Source organism: Aotus nancymaae, unplaced genomic scaffold, assembly GCF_030222135.1.
Source record: "Aotus nancymaae isolate 86718 unplaced genomic scaffold, 86718_ANA_hifiasm-v0.15.2.pri h1tg000029l, whole genome shotgun sequence".
NCBI lineage: Eukaryota > Metazoa > Chordata > Mammalia > Primates > Aotidae > Aotus > Aotus nancymaae.
In genome coordinates, this window is record NW_026988442.1 from 74653170 (window position 1) to 74671614 (window position 18445).

Sequence of the window (18445 nt, forward strand, 5' to 3'; positions counted from 1 at the left end):
AATAGACATTTCTCAAAAGAATACATACAAATGATAAACAGGCATATGAAAAGGTGCTCAGCATCACTGATCATCAGAGAAATGCAAATCAGAACTACAATAAGATACCATCTTATCCCAGTTAAAATGACTTTTATACAAAAAAAACAGGCAATAACAAATGCTGACAAGGATGTGGAGAAAAGGGAAACACTCTACACTGTTGGCTGGAACGTAAATTAGTATAATCACTATGGAGAACAGTTTGGAGGCTCCTCAAAAACCTAAAAATAGAGCTACCCTACAATCTAGCAATCCCACTGCTAGGTATACACACAAAAGAAAGGAATCAGTAGATAAAAGAGATAGCTGCACTCCCATATTTACTGTAGCACTATCCACAACAGTCAAGACATGGAAGCAACCTAAGTGTCCATCAACAAATGAATAAAGAAAATGTGGTACATATCACAACAAAGTAATAGTCAGGTATAAAAAACAATGAGATCCTGTCATTTGCAACAACATGGATGGAACTGGAAGTTGTTATATTAAGTTAAATAGCCAGGCACAGAAAGACAGGCTTGGCATGATCTCACTTATCTGTGAGAACTAAAAATTAAAACTACTGAACTCATGGAGCTAGAGAGTAAAGGCTGGTTCCCAAAGGCTAAGAAGAGTAGTGGTGATTGGGAGAAATTAAGATGATTAATGGGCACACAATAATAGAAAGAATGAATACAACTTAGTATTTGCTAGCAAAATAGAGTAACTATTGTAAAAACTAATTTAATTTTACATTTTAAAATAGCTAAAATTGTATAATTTGATTGTTTGTAACATAAAGGATAAATGCTTGAGGTGATACTCTATTTACTCTGATACGATTATTATGCATTGCATGCTTGTGTCAAATATCTTATTTAACCCATAAATGTATATATACCTACGATGCACCTACAAAAACTAAAAATTAAATAAAAAATAAATTAAAATTTAAAAGGAGCAAAGAATGAGGACAATAAATGAAAAATAATGACCATAAAAAATATTTATACAATGCTCACTTTAAGCATAAATGGTCTAAATACACTAGTTAAAAGGCAGACTGTCAGAGCAGATAAAAAATAGCATCCAACTATATGTTATCTACAAGGCAGATGGATACACTTATTGTCAGTAAGCATAGATATACTATGCTAGCATTAATAAAAAGAAAGCTGGAGTAGGTATCATAATTCCAAACAACGGAGAATTTACAGCAAAGAAAATTGTCAGGGATTAAGTGGGGGGCATTGCATAATAATAAAGAGGTTAATTCTTCAATAAGACAAAGCAATCATTAATATGTGTTATCTAACAACAGAGTGTCAAAATCTATGAGGCAAAGTCTGTTACAACTACATATAGACAAATTTTGTATTATTTTTGCAGACTTCAACACTCCTCTCTAGTAATCGACAGATCCATCAGGAATAACATCAGTAAGAACGTAGTTGAACTGAACAGCATCATCAATCAATTGAATATAATTGATATTTATAGAATATTTTATCCAACTACAGCAGAGTACACATATTCTTCTTGAGTTCACATAAAATATTCAAGATAGGCCATATTTCTGGGCTATAAAACACATCTTAGCAAATCTAAAAGAATAGATATCACACGACATGTGCTCCCAAGATACAATGGAATTAAACTAAAATTAATAACAAAATACAGAACACCAAAATACATGGAGATTAAACAAGACATTCTTAAATAACACATGAATCAAGAAAATCTCAAGAGAAATGCAAAAATATTTACAGGAAAATAATGCAAGTTATCAAAATTTGTGGAACAAAGAGAAAGGGAAACTGTATTTAATAGCAAAGAAGAGAGATCTCAAATAAGTAACCTAAGTTTTCACCTTAGGAAACTAGAAAAAGAAGAGCAATTAAATCTAAAATAAACAAAAGAAAATAATAAAATCAGAGTGAAAATCAATGAAATTGGAAGGAAATCAATAGAAAAAAATCAACAAAACCAAAAGTTTGCTTTTTGAAAGCACTCTAGCCAGGTTAACTAAGAAAAAAAAAGAGAGGATAGAAATTAATACTGGAAACACAAGAATGGTAATCACTAATAATCCCATAGCTATTAAAAGGAAAAAAAAGGTATCATGAACAACTCTATGTCCCTAAACCTGATAATCTAGATGAAATGAGCCAATTCCTTGAAAGGCAAAATCTAGCAATACACACAAAGAGAAATCAATAATATAAATAAACCTAAATCTGTTAAAGAAATTAAACCAGTACTTAGTAAATTTCCAAATCAGAAAGTACCAGGTCCAGAGGGTTCACTACCAAACATTCAAGGAAAATATTTTACCAATTATCAACAATTTTTTTCAGAAAATGAAAGCACAGAAAATACTTTGCAATTCATTTGATAAGGGCAGCATTACCCTAACACCACAACAAAGACATTACACGTAAGGACAACAAAGACCAACATTTCTCATAAACATACGTGCAAAAATTCTCAACAAAATACTAGCAGTCAAATCCAACACTATATAAGAGGAATTATACATCGCAACTAAATGTGATTTACTTCACATATACAAGGCTGGTTCAACATTTGAAAATCAATTAATGTAATCCATAACATAAACAGGCTAATAAAAAATCATATAATCATATCAATAGATGCAGAAAAAGTATTTAATGAAATCTAATGCTTATTTATAATGAAAATTCTCAGAAAACTAGGAATGAAGGGGAACTTCCTTGACTTGATCAAAAACATCTACAAAAAAAACCTATAGTTAACAAAACACTTAATAGTGACAGCGTAAATTTCTTTCCCAGTACAAAATAAGAATATCTTTTCTCATCACTCCTGTATAACACTGTACTGGAAGTCTTAGCTAATGAACTAAGAGAATAAAATAAAATAAAACAAAACATATTAAGATTGGAAAGAAATACCAACAATGCACAATTGGAATATGAAATTAAAAACACAATACGATGTATGTTAGTACCAAAAAAGGTAAATTAATACAAATCTGACACAATATGTATAAGATATACATTTTTTAAAACCCTGCAAGACTCTGACAAAAATCAAAAAAATATTTAAATAAATGGAAAGATATCCTATGTATCTGAATAGGATGGCTCAATGTTATCAAGATATTAGTTCTTCCCAAATTGATCTTACATTATATGCAATCCCAATCAAAATCTTGGAAAGTTATCTTACAGATATCAAAAAGTCGTTCCAATGTTTATACGAAAAAGCAAAAGATCCAGAGCAGTCAACACATAGAGAAAAAAAAAAAATAGGCAGACTGACACTTCTCTGCTTTAAGATTTACTATAAAACCACATTACTCATAACATTGTGTTCCTAACAAATAATAGATAGTAAAATAGAATAAAAATTGAAGGCACAGAAATGAACCCATACCAACACAGTCAACTGATCTTTGTCAAACAAGCATAGGTAATTCAATGGAGAAAAGATACTCTTTAACAATAAATGGTGCTGGAGCAACTGAACATATAATCTTTTTTAAAAGAATGCAGACATAGGCCTTACATCTTTCACCAAAAAACCTCAAAACAAATCATAAACCTAAGTATAATACATGAAACTATTCGACTCCTAGAAGAAAACATAAGAAAAAATTTAGTTGACTTTGAATTTAGTGATTTTTTTTAGACACAACACCAAAATAAATGATCTTTGAAAAAATATTGAAAAGTGGGACTTCATTAAAATTATTTTCTCTGTGAACAACACCATCAAGAAAATGAAAACGTAAATCACAGACTGTCAAAAAATATTTGCAAGACACACAGCTGATAAAGGACTAGTATCCAAAATATGCAAATAACTCTTAAAATTCAACAATAAGAAAACAAACAACTCAATAAAAAATACACAAAAGATCTGAATAGACATCCTATCAAAGAAGATATACAGATGGCAAGCATGTGTGTGAAAAGATGCTCAGGATCACATGTCATTAAGGAACTGCAATTTAAAACAATGAGATACCACTACACACATATTCAATGGCAAAACTCCAAAACACTGACAACAAATGCTGGTGATGTGAAACAATAGGAACTTCCACTAATTGCTGGTAGCAATGCAAAGTGGCACAGCCATACTGGAAGACAGTTGGGCAGCTTCTTACAAAACTAAACATACTCTTGCTATACCAGTGATTGCACACCTTGATATTAACACAAATGACTTGAAAACTTATGTTCACAAAAAATAAACACATAAACTTTTATAGCAGCTTTATTCAAAACTGCCAAAACTTGGTAGCAACCAAGATGTACTTCAATAGGTGAATGAACAAACAAACTATAGTACCACACAATGGAATATTATTCAGTGATAAAAAGAAATAAACTACCAAGTCACAAACAGACCTAGAGGACACTTAAATGCATATTGCAAAGTGAAATAAGTCAACCAGAAAAAGCTACATATGTAATTCTAACTATATAACATTTTTTAAAAAGGCAAAACTATGGAGACAGTCAGTAAAATGATCAGTAGCTGTGAGGGGTTCTCAGGGAGAGAGGGAGGGATCAGTAAATAGAGCACAAGGGATATTTAGGGCAGTAAAACTATTCTGTATAATATTGTAATGGTAGGTCCATGTCATTCTTCATCTGTCAAACCTATAGAATGCACAATACAAAGGATGAATCCTAACGTAAACTATAGTCTTTATGCAACAGTAATGTATCAATATTGGCTCATCAACTAACAAATGTACCTGCTGCACACTGAATTGTGTTTATCCAAAATTGAAATGTTGAAACTCTAACCTCCATCTTGAATATGGGAACTTTCTAATGTAATCAGTTCATGAGAGTGGGGCCCTCATGATGGGATTAGTGCCCTTATAAAAAGAGGCACAGAGTGCTCTCTTTTTCTCTCTCTTTCCTACCATATGAGGACACAGCAAGAAGATGGCCATCTTTAAGTCAAGAAGAGAACCTTCATCAAGAACTAAATCAAGACACACCTTGAATTTGGACTTTCCAACCTCCAGAACTGTGGAAATAAATTTCTCTTGTTTAAACCGCCAAACTATGGTATTTTTTGTAACAGTTAGTCTTAGTCAGTTTGAGCTGCTGTAACAAATGACCAGAGACTGGATGGCTTAAAAACAACAGCAATCTATTTCTTATAGTTCTAGAGGCTGGAAGTATGAGACCAGGGTACCAGCATGATCACATTCTGATGGAATCTCTCTTCTAGCTTGCAGACTGCTGACTTCACATTGTATTCTCAAATGGCAGAAAGAGAGTGACAGGAAGCTCTCATGGCACACTAATCCCATCTATGAGAACTGCATCTACACAACATAATTACTTCCCAAAGGCCCCATGCCTCCTAAAAACATTACACTCAGGGTTAAAATTTCAATACATAAATTGGGTGGGGAGGGGGAAACACAAACAATTTGAACTGCATTATGCACTGTCTGTGTATGTAACTATAAAATGTTTGTTTATGAAACTATCACACGAATGTAAGATGCTAATAATACAAAAACACTATATGTTGGAGACAGTGAGGGTGTATATGGGAACTCTCAGTACTTTCACTCAATGTTTCTGAAAACTTAAAAATTGATCTGAAAAATAAAGTCTATCAGAAAACAAAAACATTGCAAAAATGGGCAAACAAAATGAAAAGATTCTATGAAATGCTCATTTCAGCAATACAGTATGAAATAATGAGAAAACAATGTATTTACTGAATCTTACACACATTCAAACAAATTGTATGCATCATTTGCTTAATCTGGGCTTTAAAGAAGTCAGCATTAAAAAGCCGCAAATCACTCTTCAATGGACTTGCCAATTTCAAATGGAACAAATCATAATGAAGCATCAAAGATAAAATATACTCATTTGTGAAGTCAAATGGAAAAAAATAATCATCATATTACTTTGTTCATAAACAACAGTGGTAGTCTTCTGGGCATCTCCTGGCCAACTGTGGATCCCAAGAAGGCAGCAACTGATGACAATGATTAATTCTAGGGACAAGCATTATGCTGTTTGGCAGTTTAAGTACTACTGAAAGGCATCTTAATTTGGAAGAAACTTAGTTACACACCAATGTTTCATTTAAGACTTTCTGGAGAAAAATTAAACAAATACTACTTTCAATATATTTCTGTGAGTTTATGTCATGTTTTAGACTATAATTTAAAAATAAAATAATTATAAATTTGAAACCTAAGCTGTTGCTTTTAATAATTTATTTCTTCAACAGTAGGTCATTCTAATTACTGCTTGTGCAAGTTAACATCTTTATCAAAGTAATTCCAAAGAAAGCACTCTTGGAACAACTTTTTGTTATTATTGCTAATATAAAAAACATACAACACAGATGTCAAAGAATGTTGATAATAATGAAAACAGAAGTAAACAAATAAAAACAAAATAAATTTTTAAAACACAAATATTTTGAAAAACAAAATTATTTACATTATATCCCAAATTTAGAAGTGAACTTGAATCTTTATCATTATGAAAAGTCCCTTAGTCTTCCATTACTGTAGTAATGGCAGACCTATTTTTATACTGTATAATGGCAGATGAAACGTGGAAATATATGACTACCCTATATAATTGCACTACTAATCACACAAGAATGTTAGAACATTGCTTCGTATAAACTATACAATTTCCAAAACTTTCCACTGAAATTAAAAATGTCTTAAATGAAACTTCTCAAAACCCAAATTATAAATCTGATTATCATTTTCCATTTCTAGAAGATCATTAAAAAGCGTTATAAAATTGTACTATGAAATATTTTAGGTGAATCGAATATAAGCGTCAAAGGTCTCTTACCTTAACATGGCATTTTGTCCATCACTTCTTGCACACCAAACCTGCCGGGTTTGATAACCTATCTCTATTGCCCAAGGCTTGGAATGGTGATGTGCTTTGTAACTTTGATGTTTAAAGGTGACTTGCTCATTTGAATCAGAACTAAAATCCAGAACAGTTCTTCCGCTTGGATTAATTTCTTTAAGATGAGGCAGTCTGCATTTACTCCATGGTCCAACCTTAAGGCTAAATGTATATTCCTCTTCCCCAAGAGGACAGGAAATGGGAGCATCACAGGCTCTTGACTCAGTCAGATTCGGACATTGCAAACCACCAAAGAGAGGGGGAGCTATGACCGCGCGAGTTCTATGCTGTAATTTCTTCCCACATCCCTTGCTACACTTGGACCATGGTAAGAATTCAGACACCACACAATCCCGGGGGCAAGGAATGAGGCAAGCTTGTTCTGTAGAAGGCTGAGGGGCAAAGTATTCACATATTTCATTTGCAACAATAGTTCTGTTCAACTTCTGAATGCAGCGCACCGTCCGGTGCTGCAGTCCATGCTGAGCCGTCACACACTCTGCAGTCCGAGGCTTGACTTCGCCGTGGGCGTAAGGAACAAGCACACAGCGGTGCCAGTCAGAAACCTCCCACTGAAAGAGGTCACTGTGCCAGTCACAGACTCGGAAACAACTTCTTTCCTTTGGAGGCCTGTTGCTCTCACCACAGTTAGACAGGTGACTTGTCCACCCTTCAACATGAAAACACCACACTGCCCGACTCTGGACTCCTCCAGGACCACAGTCTCCTGTACACCTTCCCCAGGGACCTATAGACAGAAAAACAAGGATGTTAATTACTGAGAGATTACATTCAGCAATTCACAGGAAAGTAGAAGTCAATTAACACACTTCCCAACACAACCAGTATGAAATTATGAATTTTGGTGGAACGGAGACAATACAATTTAGTGGTTAAGAACGTGGACACTCTTGCTGAAATAAGAACTCCATCAGAAATATAAACTTGGATAAATTACTTCAACTTTCTCAGCCTTAGAAAATTCCTTACCTATATAAGGTAGAAAATAATAAAAGCACTGACTTGTAGAGTTGTTCTAAAGATCACTGATATAATGTGTCAAGTAGACGATACAAATTTAATAAATGATTGCTACCATTATAACTACTATGTTCCAAAGCCTATCCAATATCTAACTCAATACTTTCTACTTAGGCGGTGTTTCATATAAAAGAAAAGCCCTAGAGCCAGGATTTTAATAAAGTAGAATTTTTCATATTTCCAATCCTTCAGCTCATACTCTAAGAAGTTCAGAAGAGAGATATGTTTAAAAACATAAATTACCAAAGTATCCTAAATATATTTTCATTTTCTAAATAATTGTCCTCAGTTTTGGTTAGTACTTGCAGAGTGATTTGCATGAAAAGAAAAATGGGATGCAGGGGAAATGTAAGGTCATAAGAGAAGCAGCAGCACTGAACTTCTATGGAAATTCTGCCCCTAGAATCCTTGAAGTGTACCCATCTTGATTTCTGCTAGGTACTGACTCCAGATAAAGTTTCCAATATTAGCTTGTAATATGTCAGATATTTTAATTAACTAATTCATTTTTGTAGGAAAGAGTTCAAGAAATGGACAGATGAGGGTTTATCATAATGTCATGAGAAATGACGTTTATCATATTTTTTGCATCTGATCTACAGACATACCAGCAAACCTTATCCAGAAGGTTGATCCTACATCTTTTCAAAAGGACAGTAAGTAATCGCATTGTGTGTCAACAACAATGAAAAAAGAGTTTCCTCTCTTTTATTTTAGTTAAATATGTATTCTGAACCTGTTGGTAGGAGTGTAAATTAGTTCAACCACTGTGAAAGACAGTGTGGCGATTCCTCAAGGATCTAGAACCAGAAATACCATTTGACCCAGCAATCCCATTACTGGGTATATACCCAAAGGATGATAAATCATTTTACTATAGAGACACGTGCACGAGTATGTTTATTGCAACACTGTTTACAATAGTAAAGACTTGGAACTGACCCAAATGCCCATCAATGATAGACTGGATAAAGAAAATGTGGCACATATACACCATGGACTACTATGCAGCCATAAAAAAGAATGAGTTAATGTCCTTTGCAGGGACATGGAAGAAGCTGGAAACCATCATCTTCAGCACACTAACACAGGAACAGAAAACCAAACACTGCATGTTTTCACACATAAGTGGGATTTGAACAATGAGAACACATGGACACAGGGAAGGGAACATCACACACTGGGGCTTGTCGGTGGGGTTTGGGGCAAGGGGAGGGAGAGCATTAGGACAAATACCTAATGCATGAGGGGCTTAAAACCCAGATGACAGGTTGACACGTGCAGCAAACCACTATGGCACATGTATACCTATGTAACAAACCTGCACATTCAGCACATGTATCCCAGAACTTAAAGTAAAATTTTAAAAAAAAGTTTTATCAGCTTACCTAGGTAACCTTTGTCCCTATATCAGGACTGTGATGATCCTAAGGCACTTCAGACCCTGAGAGGCATATTAATTTACACAATTTCTCTTTCTTTCCCCAAATTTAACCAGTTGCCCCAAATGATGTTTAATTACTCCATGAAAAATATTTTCACTTGTATCCACGTCATTTGTAGAAACAGTAGACATGTACGTAGTCACACACATTTAGAAAGAAACATATACATCCCCAGAGAAGCAGGTTATCTGCATTTGGGGCCACATGCTACAGTGAGGATTTGCCACTTTAGTAGGACAAAAGGATCGGGTTCAAATGCACCTGGTCATCTCAGTTCTCCCTCATATCCCTGTTCTAGCCATATACAAGTGGCATTGTGGGCAACAGTGTGTCAGGTTACAGTGTCAATGCCTTCCACCACTTTGTGAGAGAGATTAAAATAGAAAACATACTAGAGACTTCTCTTGCTGAAACAGGACAGGTCTCACTGGCGCAGGTCAGCTTTCATTACCAAAATGCCCTTGAGTTTGCCCACTACCCTCCTCTAGCCTGTTGTCCCAGCACAGACTGCTCACAGTATAGAGAACGAACATTGAAAACAACGATCTTAGCACCAGGTGATTTAATCAGCCACCCATAATTCTGGTGATATGTTCTTAGATTACTCACAATTTTGTACTTCACAAATTGAGATATTTCTTGTTACTTGAACGTGACTGGGAGGCTCTCTCTGTCCCGATGTTCCAGAGAAGTTTTAGTTTAAGTATTCTATTCATTGTCCATTATTTCAGACTATTCATACCAATTTTTATTATTGTCCCCAAATTCCCACAGTTATTCAATAAAAGAATATTTCAAAAATAATCATAGCAATCTTTTAAAATCGAAAATTAGTCTTGAACAATATAAAACAGCTACTGGATAAAGTTAAAGGAATTTTTTTATTTTTTGGTAGATCACTGTGGATTTTAAAGTAATGGCTGTCAGTTTATCTCTATTTGTTTAGATATTAAGCACACACACTTTTCTACTCAGGATTTTTTTTGTGTGGATTAACGAAAGTAAGATCAGAAAAGTTGAGTTATTTCTGATCAATCTTTAAAAGTTAATAGTACACTTAATTCATGTAGGGTATCTTGCCAAGTCACTCTTGTCTTTACTTTTAAAGCATTTGACTATAGTATTCTCTCATTATTATTATTATTATTATTATTATTATTATTATAAGTTCTCCACTTTCAAAATAAGCTAACTCTTTTTTGGTTATTTGAAATCATTATTATTTTAAACTTTAGAAATTATTATTCTTCCCTTAGATTTCACCTCCTCCTTCTTTACAGAATTTTACCAAATAATTGCTTTGCCTTTTGGCTAGGATCAAATGCAGAATTTTATCAAACAACAAAAATTTTTTCTACATTATTGGAGAACAAAATATAACTATTGAGTAATTAAAATTGCTATCATTGAAGATGTTTCTTAGCTTAGCCATGATCTACTATTTGGACATGAAATCTAATATTAACCCATATCCAAAATTAATATATGTTAATATTCCTTTGGATATGAGTAGAACAGGTAATTAAGGCGGTGTGTAAACAATTATTTTCCCCTCCTTGGCCTAGAAATTTAGGATAGTGGCTCTTGTGAGGTAAGACACATGCATGCTAATAAACATTGGTCAGGACATTTAGTAAGGCAAAGTCAAGCTAGAATAGTTCCTCCTTATGTTAAAGAAAACTAAGACAACAACCAAAAAAACATGTAAATAACAAGCAAATGCAAACTGAATTGTGTACACATGGAATAAATGAAAAACAAATTACAAACAAGACGTATGAGATGAAGACAAGATCTTTCAGCAATTGACCTATAGCCATTTGCATTTCTCAGGCATGGAGAGAAAAATGTACTCCATGATTTATTCAGTTGTATTTGCCTATGAACTTTCAATATATACGTGAGTGAAAATCACAGAGCCCTGAGGGGTTTTGCCATTTCAAAAAAAAAAAAAAAAAAAAAAAAAAACATGCATATTGAAGTAAAATGTGACTGGCAGTTTGCAAAATCTTATATTTCTTGTCCAAGTTCAGAAATAGAAGAAATAATTAAACATGTAAGCAGTTTCATACAGAAAGAAGAATATTTTCTTTAACTTCACCACATACAAAAAACCTATTTGCATTACAAAATATGTATGTATTATATATTAACAGTATTCACCAATAAGCTAAAGAAATTCATCAGAAACCATGTTTGAATACCAAGAATTTTATATGCCTAGTGAACAAAAACAAACACCAAGTAATAAAAATAAAACAAAATTTAGAACAATTTAAGTATTAAAAGTTTGACTACTGATGTAATATATATCTGAACTATTAATAAAACTCATGCTGGTTGCTTTCTCAGAGAACATTTCAATGATGTAATGGGGACAGTAGTTCTGTATCTGTTTACCTGGAAAAACATTATGTAAAGAGTCATGTATCTGCAACTTACTATCCTTTTTATGAGAGGAACATAGTTGCTGTTGAATAATCTAAGTGTTTTAAGCCACATCACACATTAACACCTTAAAATTTTGGCTTAGAAGTAACTTTTTTGGACTTGGAAGGGTAGCATCGATGAACTCTCAGTTCACTTTCAAATTTAAGGCTCTGTGATTTCTCTTTTGTTCTGCCTGCGTTTTTGCAGGAAATGCAAATATGTGAATGCTGTAATGTAATATTCCTATAGAAGCAGAAAAATGCTGGCAAATTTTATCCTCTTAATCAAGTTACTTTTAACCGGATTAGTTTAGAGGCATGCATCACCCAATCTAAATCATCACATTTAATAAAGCATGCTGGATGCCTGAATTTTAGATGTGGTGTTCACTGAAATGCCTGCAACAAAAGAAAAAGGAGGCTCTAGAGGACAGAGAAAATAAACACACTCTCCACAGCTCTTGCACAGTACTGGCCACTATTTGAAGTGGAAACCCTGGTTTAAAACCATGCATGCAATAGGAAGAGATGTTTGCTTTATTTTTCATTTTTCCCTGTCACAGCTTTTACTATCCTGACATTGTTTTATTTTTAACTTGGGCAAGGTAGGTGGGGAGATGACACGAATAATGATGCAGAGTTTTAGCAACTTAAGCAAACTACTTGTGAATAATTACTAAACCAAAGCACTCATAAACCTCAGAATTACCAAATCGGATTTAAAACAATATTGACTTACCTATAAGATGCATCGCTTCCAATAGGTTAATGTAGTTACTTGTACTTCTCAAAAAGCAACTGTATCAACTATGGAATAATTAAAATAATACCTTTCGTATATAGCAGACATTATCTAAGAAAGTTCACTTTCTTTTTTTTTTCTCCTTTTTTAAAAAAATTATTAAACTTTAAGTTCTAGGGTACATGTGCAGAACAGGCAGGTTTGTTACATAGGTATACATGTGGCATGGTGGTTTGCTGCATCCATCACCCCATTATCTACATTAGGTATTTCTCCTAATGCTATCTCTCCTCTAGTCCCCCCACATGGACACAGTGAGGGCAACATCACACACTGGGGCCTGCTAGGGGGTGGGGGGCTAGGGGAGGGATAGCAGGGGATATGGCAGGCTAGAAAATTCACTTTCTAAAATACATCTAAGAACTCAAGCAATGAGAAAAAGTGGCCTTCATTAATTACAACAACAATTATTCATTCTCTACTACTTGATAAGTAGTGTATTAGATTCTGGGAATACAAAAATAAATAAGGCATTAAATATCTGTTAAATCTGTGTACTAAGTGTAATGCCAATTTACTCATGAAGAGGATGCTTGGTCCCTCCTATAGGCCTACTTACACTTACTTTATACACAGTATTAACAATCTTAACGCTCTGGTTTCCCAGAGCTCACTAGATCTACAGCTCTACAGCAGCAAACCAGAAGTTGAGAGCGAGCCCTGGAGGCAGGCTCACTGATGGAAACAGGAAGAGATGAGCATTTCCAAGTCTATATTTCTAAATCAATCATGATCATCAATAACATGCACTAGCAGAGGATGCACAAAGCCACTCAATACTTTCTAAACTAGCAAAGAAAACCTGCTCATCAGATATATCCACTACTGAGTTACATATCAGATAATACTAAAAAATAAATAAATAATATATAAAAACATACGAGAATTTAAATGAGAGGGAACTTAACCTCTGTTGCATTTCATTAAAAAATTCTATTGCACTTTTTGCAACAACAACAAAAATTTCAGTTATACCAAAATCATTAAAAAAAAAAATTAAAAACATTCATGGCACATTCATGGCCTGAATAGTATGTATGCTAAAAGTATTCTCATAAATCTCATTACAAAAAATTCAACAGCAAAAATTGAAAGCTAACATATACAACTTCATTTTCACACGCTTAAATATTTACTTGCAAAGGCAGTTCATGATTCCATAGCAGACTACCGCAGAGTATTTGGATGGAATATTTATACCTCAAGTAAGCATAAGCTTGGTTGCTAATGTTCCCAGCTCTTTCTGTATGACTGTGTTTTTGTTGGCACTAATAGCATATAACAAATCCATTTCATCTTTGTGGACATATGCCTCTGACTGAAAAGCAAAATACTTCTGTTACTTACTTGTGATTACAAATTACTAGTCACCAGTGGCTACAATATCCATTAGAAGTAGCTCGACAATGAAGCAGATTAGATATGTATTTGAACCATTCATCAGCTAATGCAAACATCATGGAGACAGAAAACCACCTTTTAAAAATTGTTCATCAATATTTCTGGTTTGAATGCTATTTTCTAAAAATTCTAAAGCCTTAAAAAGACTCTCAAATCTCACATATTTCACAGCAATCTGACAGAAGTAGGTCTTTTAGGATCACTAAAACCCACACCCTGCTAACCTGCTAAAATGTAGGAGTGGCAAGGGAATCTTACAGTCCGCATTTCTTGCAGGAAAAAGTAAAGCCTAGAGAAATTCAGTGACTTGCCCAAGGTCACACAATCCTCTGGAGCAAAAATGGGGCTGGGAATTCTATTTACACACACCCAATCCAGTGATTTTTAACTCTATATCACACTGGTTTCTATTAGAACATTTCTAAGACTGCAAGGAAAGAATAAGGGCTCCATAAATGTTGCAATCTAAGGTGTGGGTGAGGGAAGAGAGAAAAAAAAACAGAATAAACAAGTGGAAATTACACTATAAGCTTGTATAACACAAACAACAAATTGCTTGTTAATACTGAGATTTTTCTGCCTCCTGGACTGTTACCTGGAGCAGATAGCTGCTCCCAGGGTCCCTTCACTATTTGTTATGTGAAATGAGACCCTTCCTGCCTTTGTTTGCTCAAGAACATTGGCCAAGCTACTGCTCAAGTACATCCAGCGAGATTCAGGGGTTTAGCACAGGAATGAACCCTCAGGCACCAGTCAGAAATGATGTTTCCCTATAATAACAATTACAATAATAGTCATAGACATAGTTTTTTATTTTTTTATTTTTGAACACCAACTATCATCTTCCCAATACCATAAGTTCCTCATTAAAATTGTTCTGCTTTGCAATATGAGGACATCAATGCATGAGATCAAAGAACCTGCACAAGGTAAACAGCTCAGGATTCCTCTCCAGTTCTATCTTATTCTAAACTTTTTCCACAACAATTGCTATTTAATTATTTTTAGCAATGATATCCCTTGAGCAAATGGAGGCTTGCAAAGCCCATTGGGTAAAACATATTTAGAAGGGAGTCTGTTTTGAGTGCAGCTGGTGTGAGGTGCCGAGGGCCCTGCCACTCTTCTCCTGCCGGAAAGCCCTGCCCTGTCGCTGTCCAGCTCAATAGGCTGGTTCGAGTCATGGCCTCAAGACTCTTGGGGCTCTGCTACCTGTCAAAAAATATTTATGAGTTGTTTTCAGCCCATAAATATGGCTTCACTCAACTTTAACTTTACTTACAATACACGCTTCAGCTAAGCCCTTTGGATTCCCTGGAGAGGTGGAAGGAAATCATTTACTTGGCTGTTTTGCATCAGTTAAGTGGAAAAGGCAAAGTAAGTCAGAAACAGAGACCAGCTGAATCCCACAACGTTCTCCTGAAGGACTTTCTCCTTTAGCTTACAGACAGCCTAGGCATTGACTTCATTCAAGAGGACCAGAGATCTGTTCGCTTTATACTACACAGAAAGCAAACTAGAAGATGTGCTCGGGAGGCTGAAAATTTTAAGCTGCATCTCTGATCAAAAAAAAATGAGAATAAAGTTCTATTTACCCAGTGAATGATCAATACACGTTGAGCTTGATAAAGGAGGCCTTCTTTTTTGTCGTCTACTAGAGGTCAAGGCAAGGCAGCAATGTTGGGACTATGCACACACGCTTTAAAAATACATAAAACAAAAGGGCAGAGAGCGTGCAAACATTTCATTTACCATTAAGCAACTTAAGAATTCATTTTGCCTGGCATAAAAATTGCACAAAAGCATACCCAAGATAATATTTTCCCTACCTTTGAGAAACACCACTGTAACAGATACATGGAGTATGTCTGTATCTGAACCCATATCTCTTTCTAGCAGATCTTCATACTATAAACAAGTGAGAGCAAACAGAGTACTGGCTACATTTTGGTGGACAGAACATTTAGTGCATCTCAGTTTTTTTTCAAAGCAATTTTAAGACTATGTGAGACTCGACTCCTGTTGTTTGTAAAATAATTTTCAAGTTAGCATATTTTTTAAAAAATCTGAGAAACAGCAGTAACATTGTAACTGAGTAGTTTAGCTTCAGAATGCATTATAAAACTTTTTGTCTTTTCTCCTGTCTTCTGATAGTAACTTACTCTCCTACATAGCATTCACTCTTGCAATTACAAATTTAACTGTAGAACTGGCAGTTTAATACTTGTCTCTCTCACTTGACTCTAAACTCTACGAAGGTAGAAACATTTCCGTGCCATTCACGTACTACTCTGTTCCCTGTACTAGCCCAGCACTTGGCATACCGTTAGGGTCTACTTCATATTGCACATTATTGAAGCTAGAATAAATAGCATAGAAAGCAGAATCAAGTCCAAGTGTAGTTAGGTGTAATGTCAATACTAGAAACTCACATCAATGGGTTGATTTTTCCAAAATGGAAAAAAAAGTTAAAGAGAAAAAGTCTTTTCTCTGTGTTTCCTTAGTTTATGATTATAGGTAGAAACCTATATACTATTGGGCACCTAATAATAATGCTCAATACAATTTTTAAATACTGTTTTTTTCACAAGTCCTTTTGCAATGCCTGTTATCCTTCGTTGTATCTCTATAGAGCCATTCTTACCAGTCTCCATAAAGCCCATGGAATTCAGCAGCGGGGTGCCCAGTCCTCTCAAGCCTAGCATGGTAATGTACTAAAGCACCCCAAACTACAGAAATACCTTTGACCTTAAGTATAGCTCTAATGAGAATGATCCAGAAATCTCACTCAACAAGTAAAATGCTATTATCTTTTTGCTCAAAGAATGCAAATAAATGAGAACTGCATATCAGATTCTATTTTACCAGCTTACTACAGTAGTACCCCTTATCTGTGGCTTCACTTTTCGTGGTTTTAGTTAGCTATGGTAAACTGCAGTTCTCAAATACTAAATGGAAAATTCCAGAGATAAACAATTCATAAGTTTTGAATAACATGACAAGGTCTCACTTTGTCCTGCTTCTGTTTCTGCCTGGAGATTGAATCCTTCCTTTGTCAGGTATATCCAAGCTGCAGATGCTGCCTGTCCACTAGTCACTTAGTAGCCATCTGGGTTACAAGATTGAATGTTGTGGTAAGGCAGTGCTTGTGTGCAGGTAAGTAATCCTTTTTTTACTCATAATGGCCTCAAAGTGCAAGAGTAGCGATGCTGGCAATTCAGATACGCCAAAGAGTAGTTATAAAATGTTAGTTTTAAGTGAAAAGGTGAAAGTTCTAGACTTAATAAGGAGAGAAAAAAAAAGTCATATGCTGAGGTTATCAAGATCTACCGTAAGAACAAATATCCTACCTGTGAAATTATGAAGAAAAAAGAAATTCATCCTAGTTTTGCTGTCACACCTCAAACTGCAAAAGTTACAGCCACAGTGCATGATAAGTACTGAGGTGGAAAAGGTGTTAAATTTTTAGGTGGAAGCCAGGAAGAGAAACAAGTTGCAACTGATGGCAATGTGTTGCACCAGAAAGTATTAAGGCCATAAGGAAGACTTCAACAAGGGATTCCCTGAAACAAGTGATTCCAAGCCACTTGCCACAAGTACAGGATAGTGATATGGAGTCAGGAATTCAGAAGGTCAGTGGTAGCCTAACGTTATGTCACAATGCCTACGTCATTCCCTTCCCTTCATATCATCACACAGTCATTTTATCCTTGTTAATTTTAGGATTCATATCATCACAAGAAGAAAGATGAATATAGTATAATGAGATATTTTGAGAGAGAAAAAGAGAGAAACCCCTTTTGCATAGATTTTATCATAGTATTATTACTATAATTGATCTGTTTTATTATGGTTATTATTAATCTTATTGTGCCCTAATTTAGAAATTAAACTTTATCATAGGTATATATATATAGGAAAATACATAATATGTACAGGATTCTGTACTAGTCACAGTTTCAAGTGTCTACTGGAGGTCCTGGAACATATCCCCCTGGAACATATCCCCCAGGAACAAAGGTGGACTTCTGTACAAGAAAACCTAAAAAGTGGTGTGAGATGAAATTATCATGGTGGTCACAGGTTCATCATAGTAACACCAGAATCAATACCCCCAGTATTATCCTGGACATTTTATAGCAAACATGTCATACAGGCCTCAAAGCAGCCTTACAAAGTAGACTAATCTTAAAAAGAATTCCTGGATGCTTTAAATTCCCTGGATATTTTCAGGAAAATTGGCAGAATAAATAAAAAGTGAATGAATGTAATCTTTTTAGAGATTGTTGACATGATTACATTCTCAGACATCCAGAAAAACATCTAAGAAGGGGTGAGCTGGGAGCAGGTGTGGTTCAGGCTGTTAATGTGGACCACTCCTCTGCCTGAAGA

General features: G+C 34.8%; 1 protein-coding gene across 1 annotated transcript in view; it reads right to left on the reverse strand.

The window, feature by feature from the left end:
* THSD7B (thrombospondin type 1 domain containing 7B) overlaps nucleotides 1–18445 on the reverse strand; it is a 1057843-nt gene that overhangs the window by 552050 nt on the left and 487348 nt on the right. Inside the window, exon 3 of the mRNA XM_064382803.1 lies at nucleotides 6876–7686. Within this exon, the coding sequence (XP_064238873.1) occupies nucleotides 6876–7686 (811 nt within the window). The remainder of the gene's footprint in view (nucleotides 1–6875; nucleotides 7687–18445) is intronic.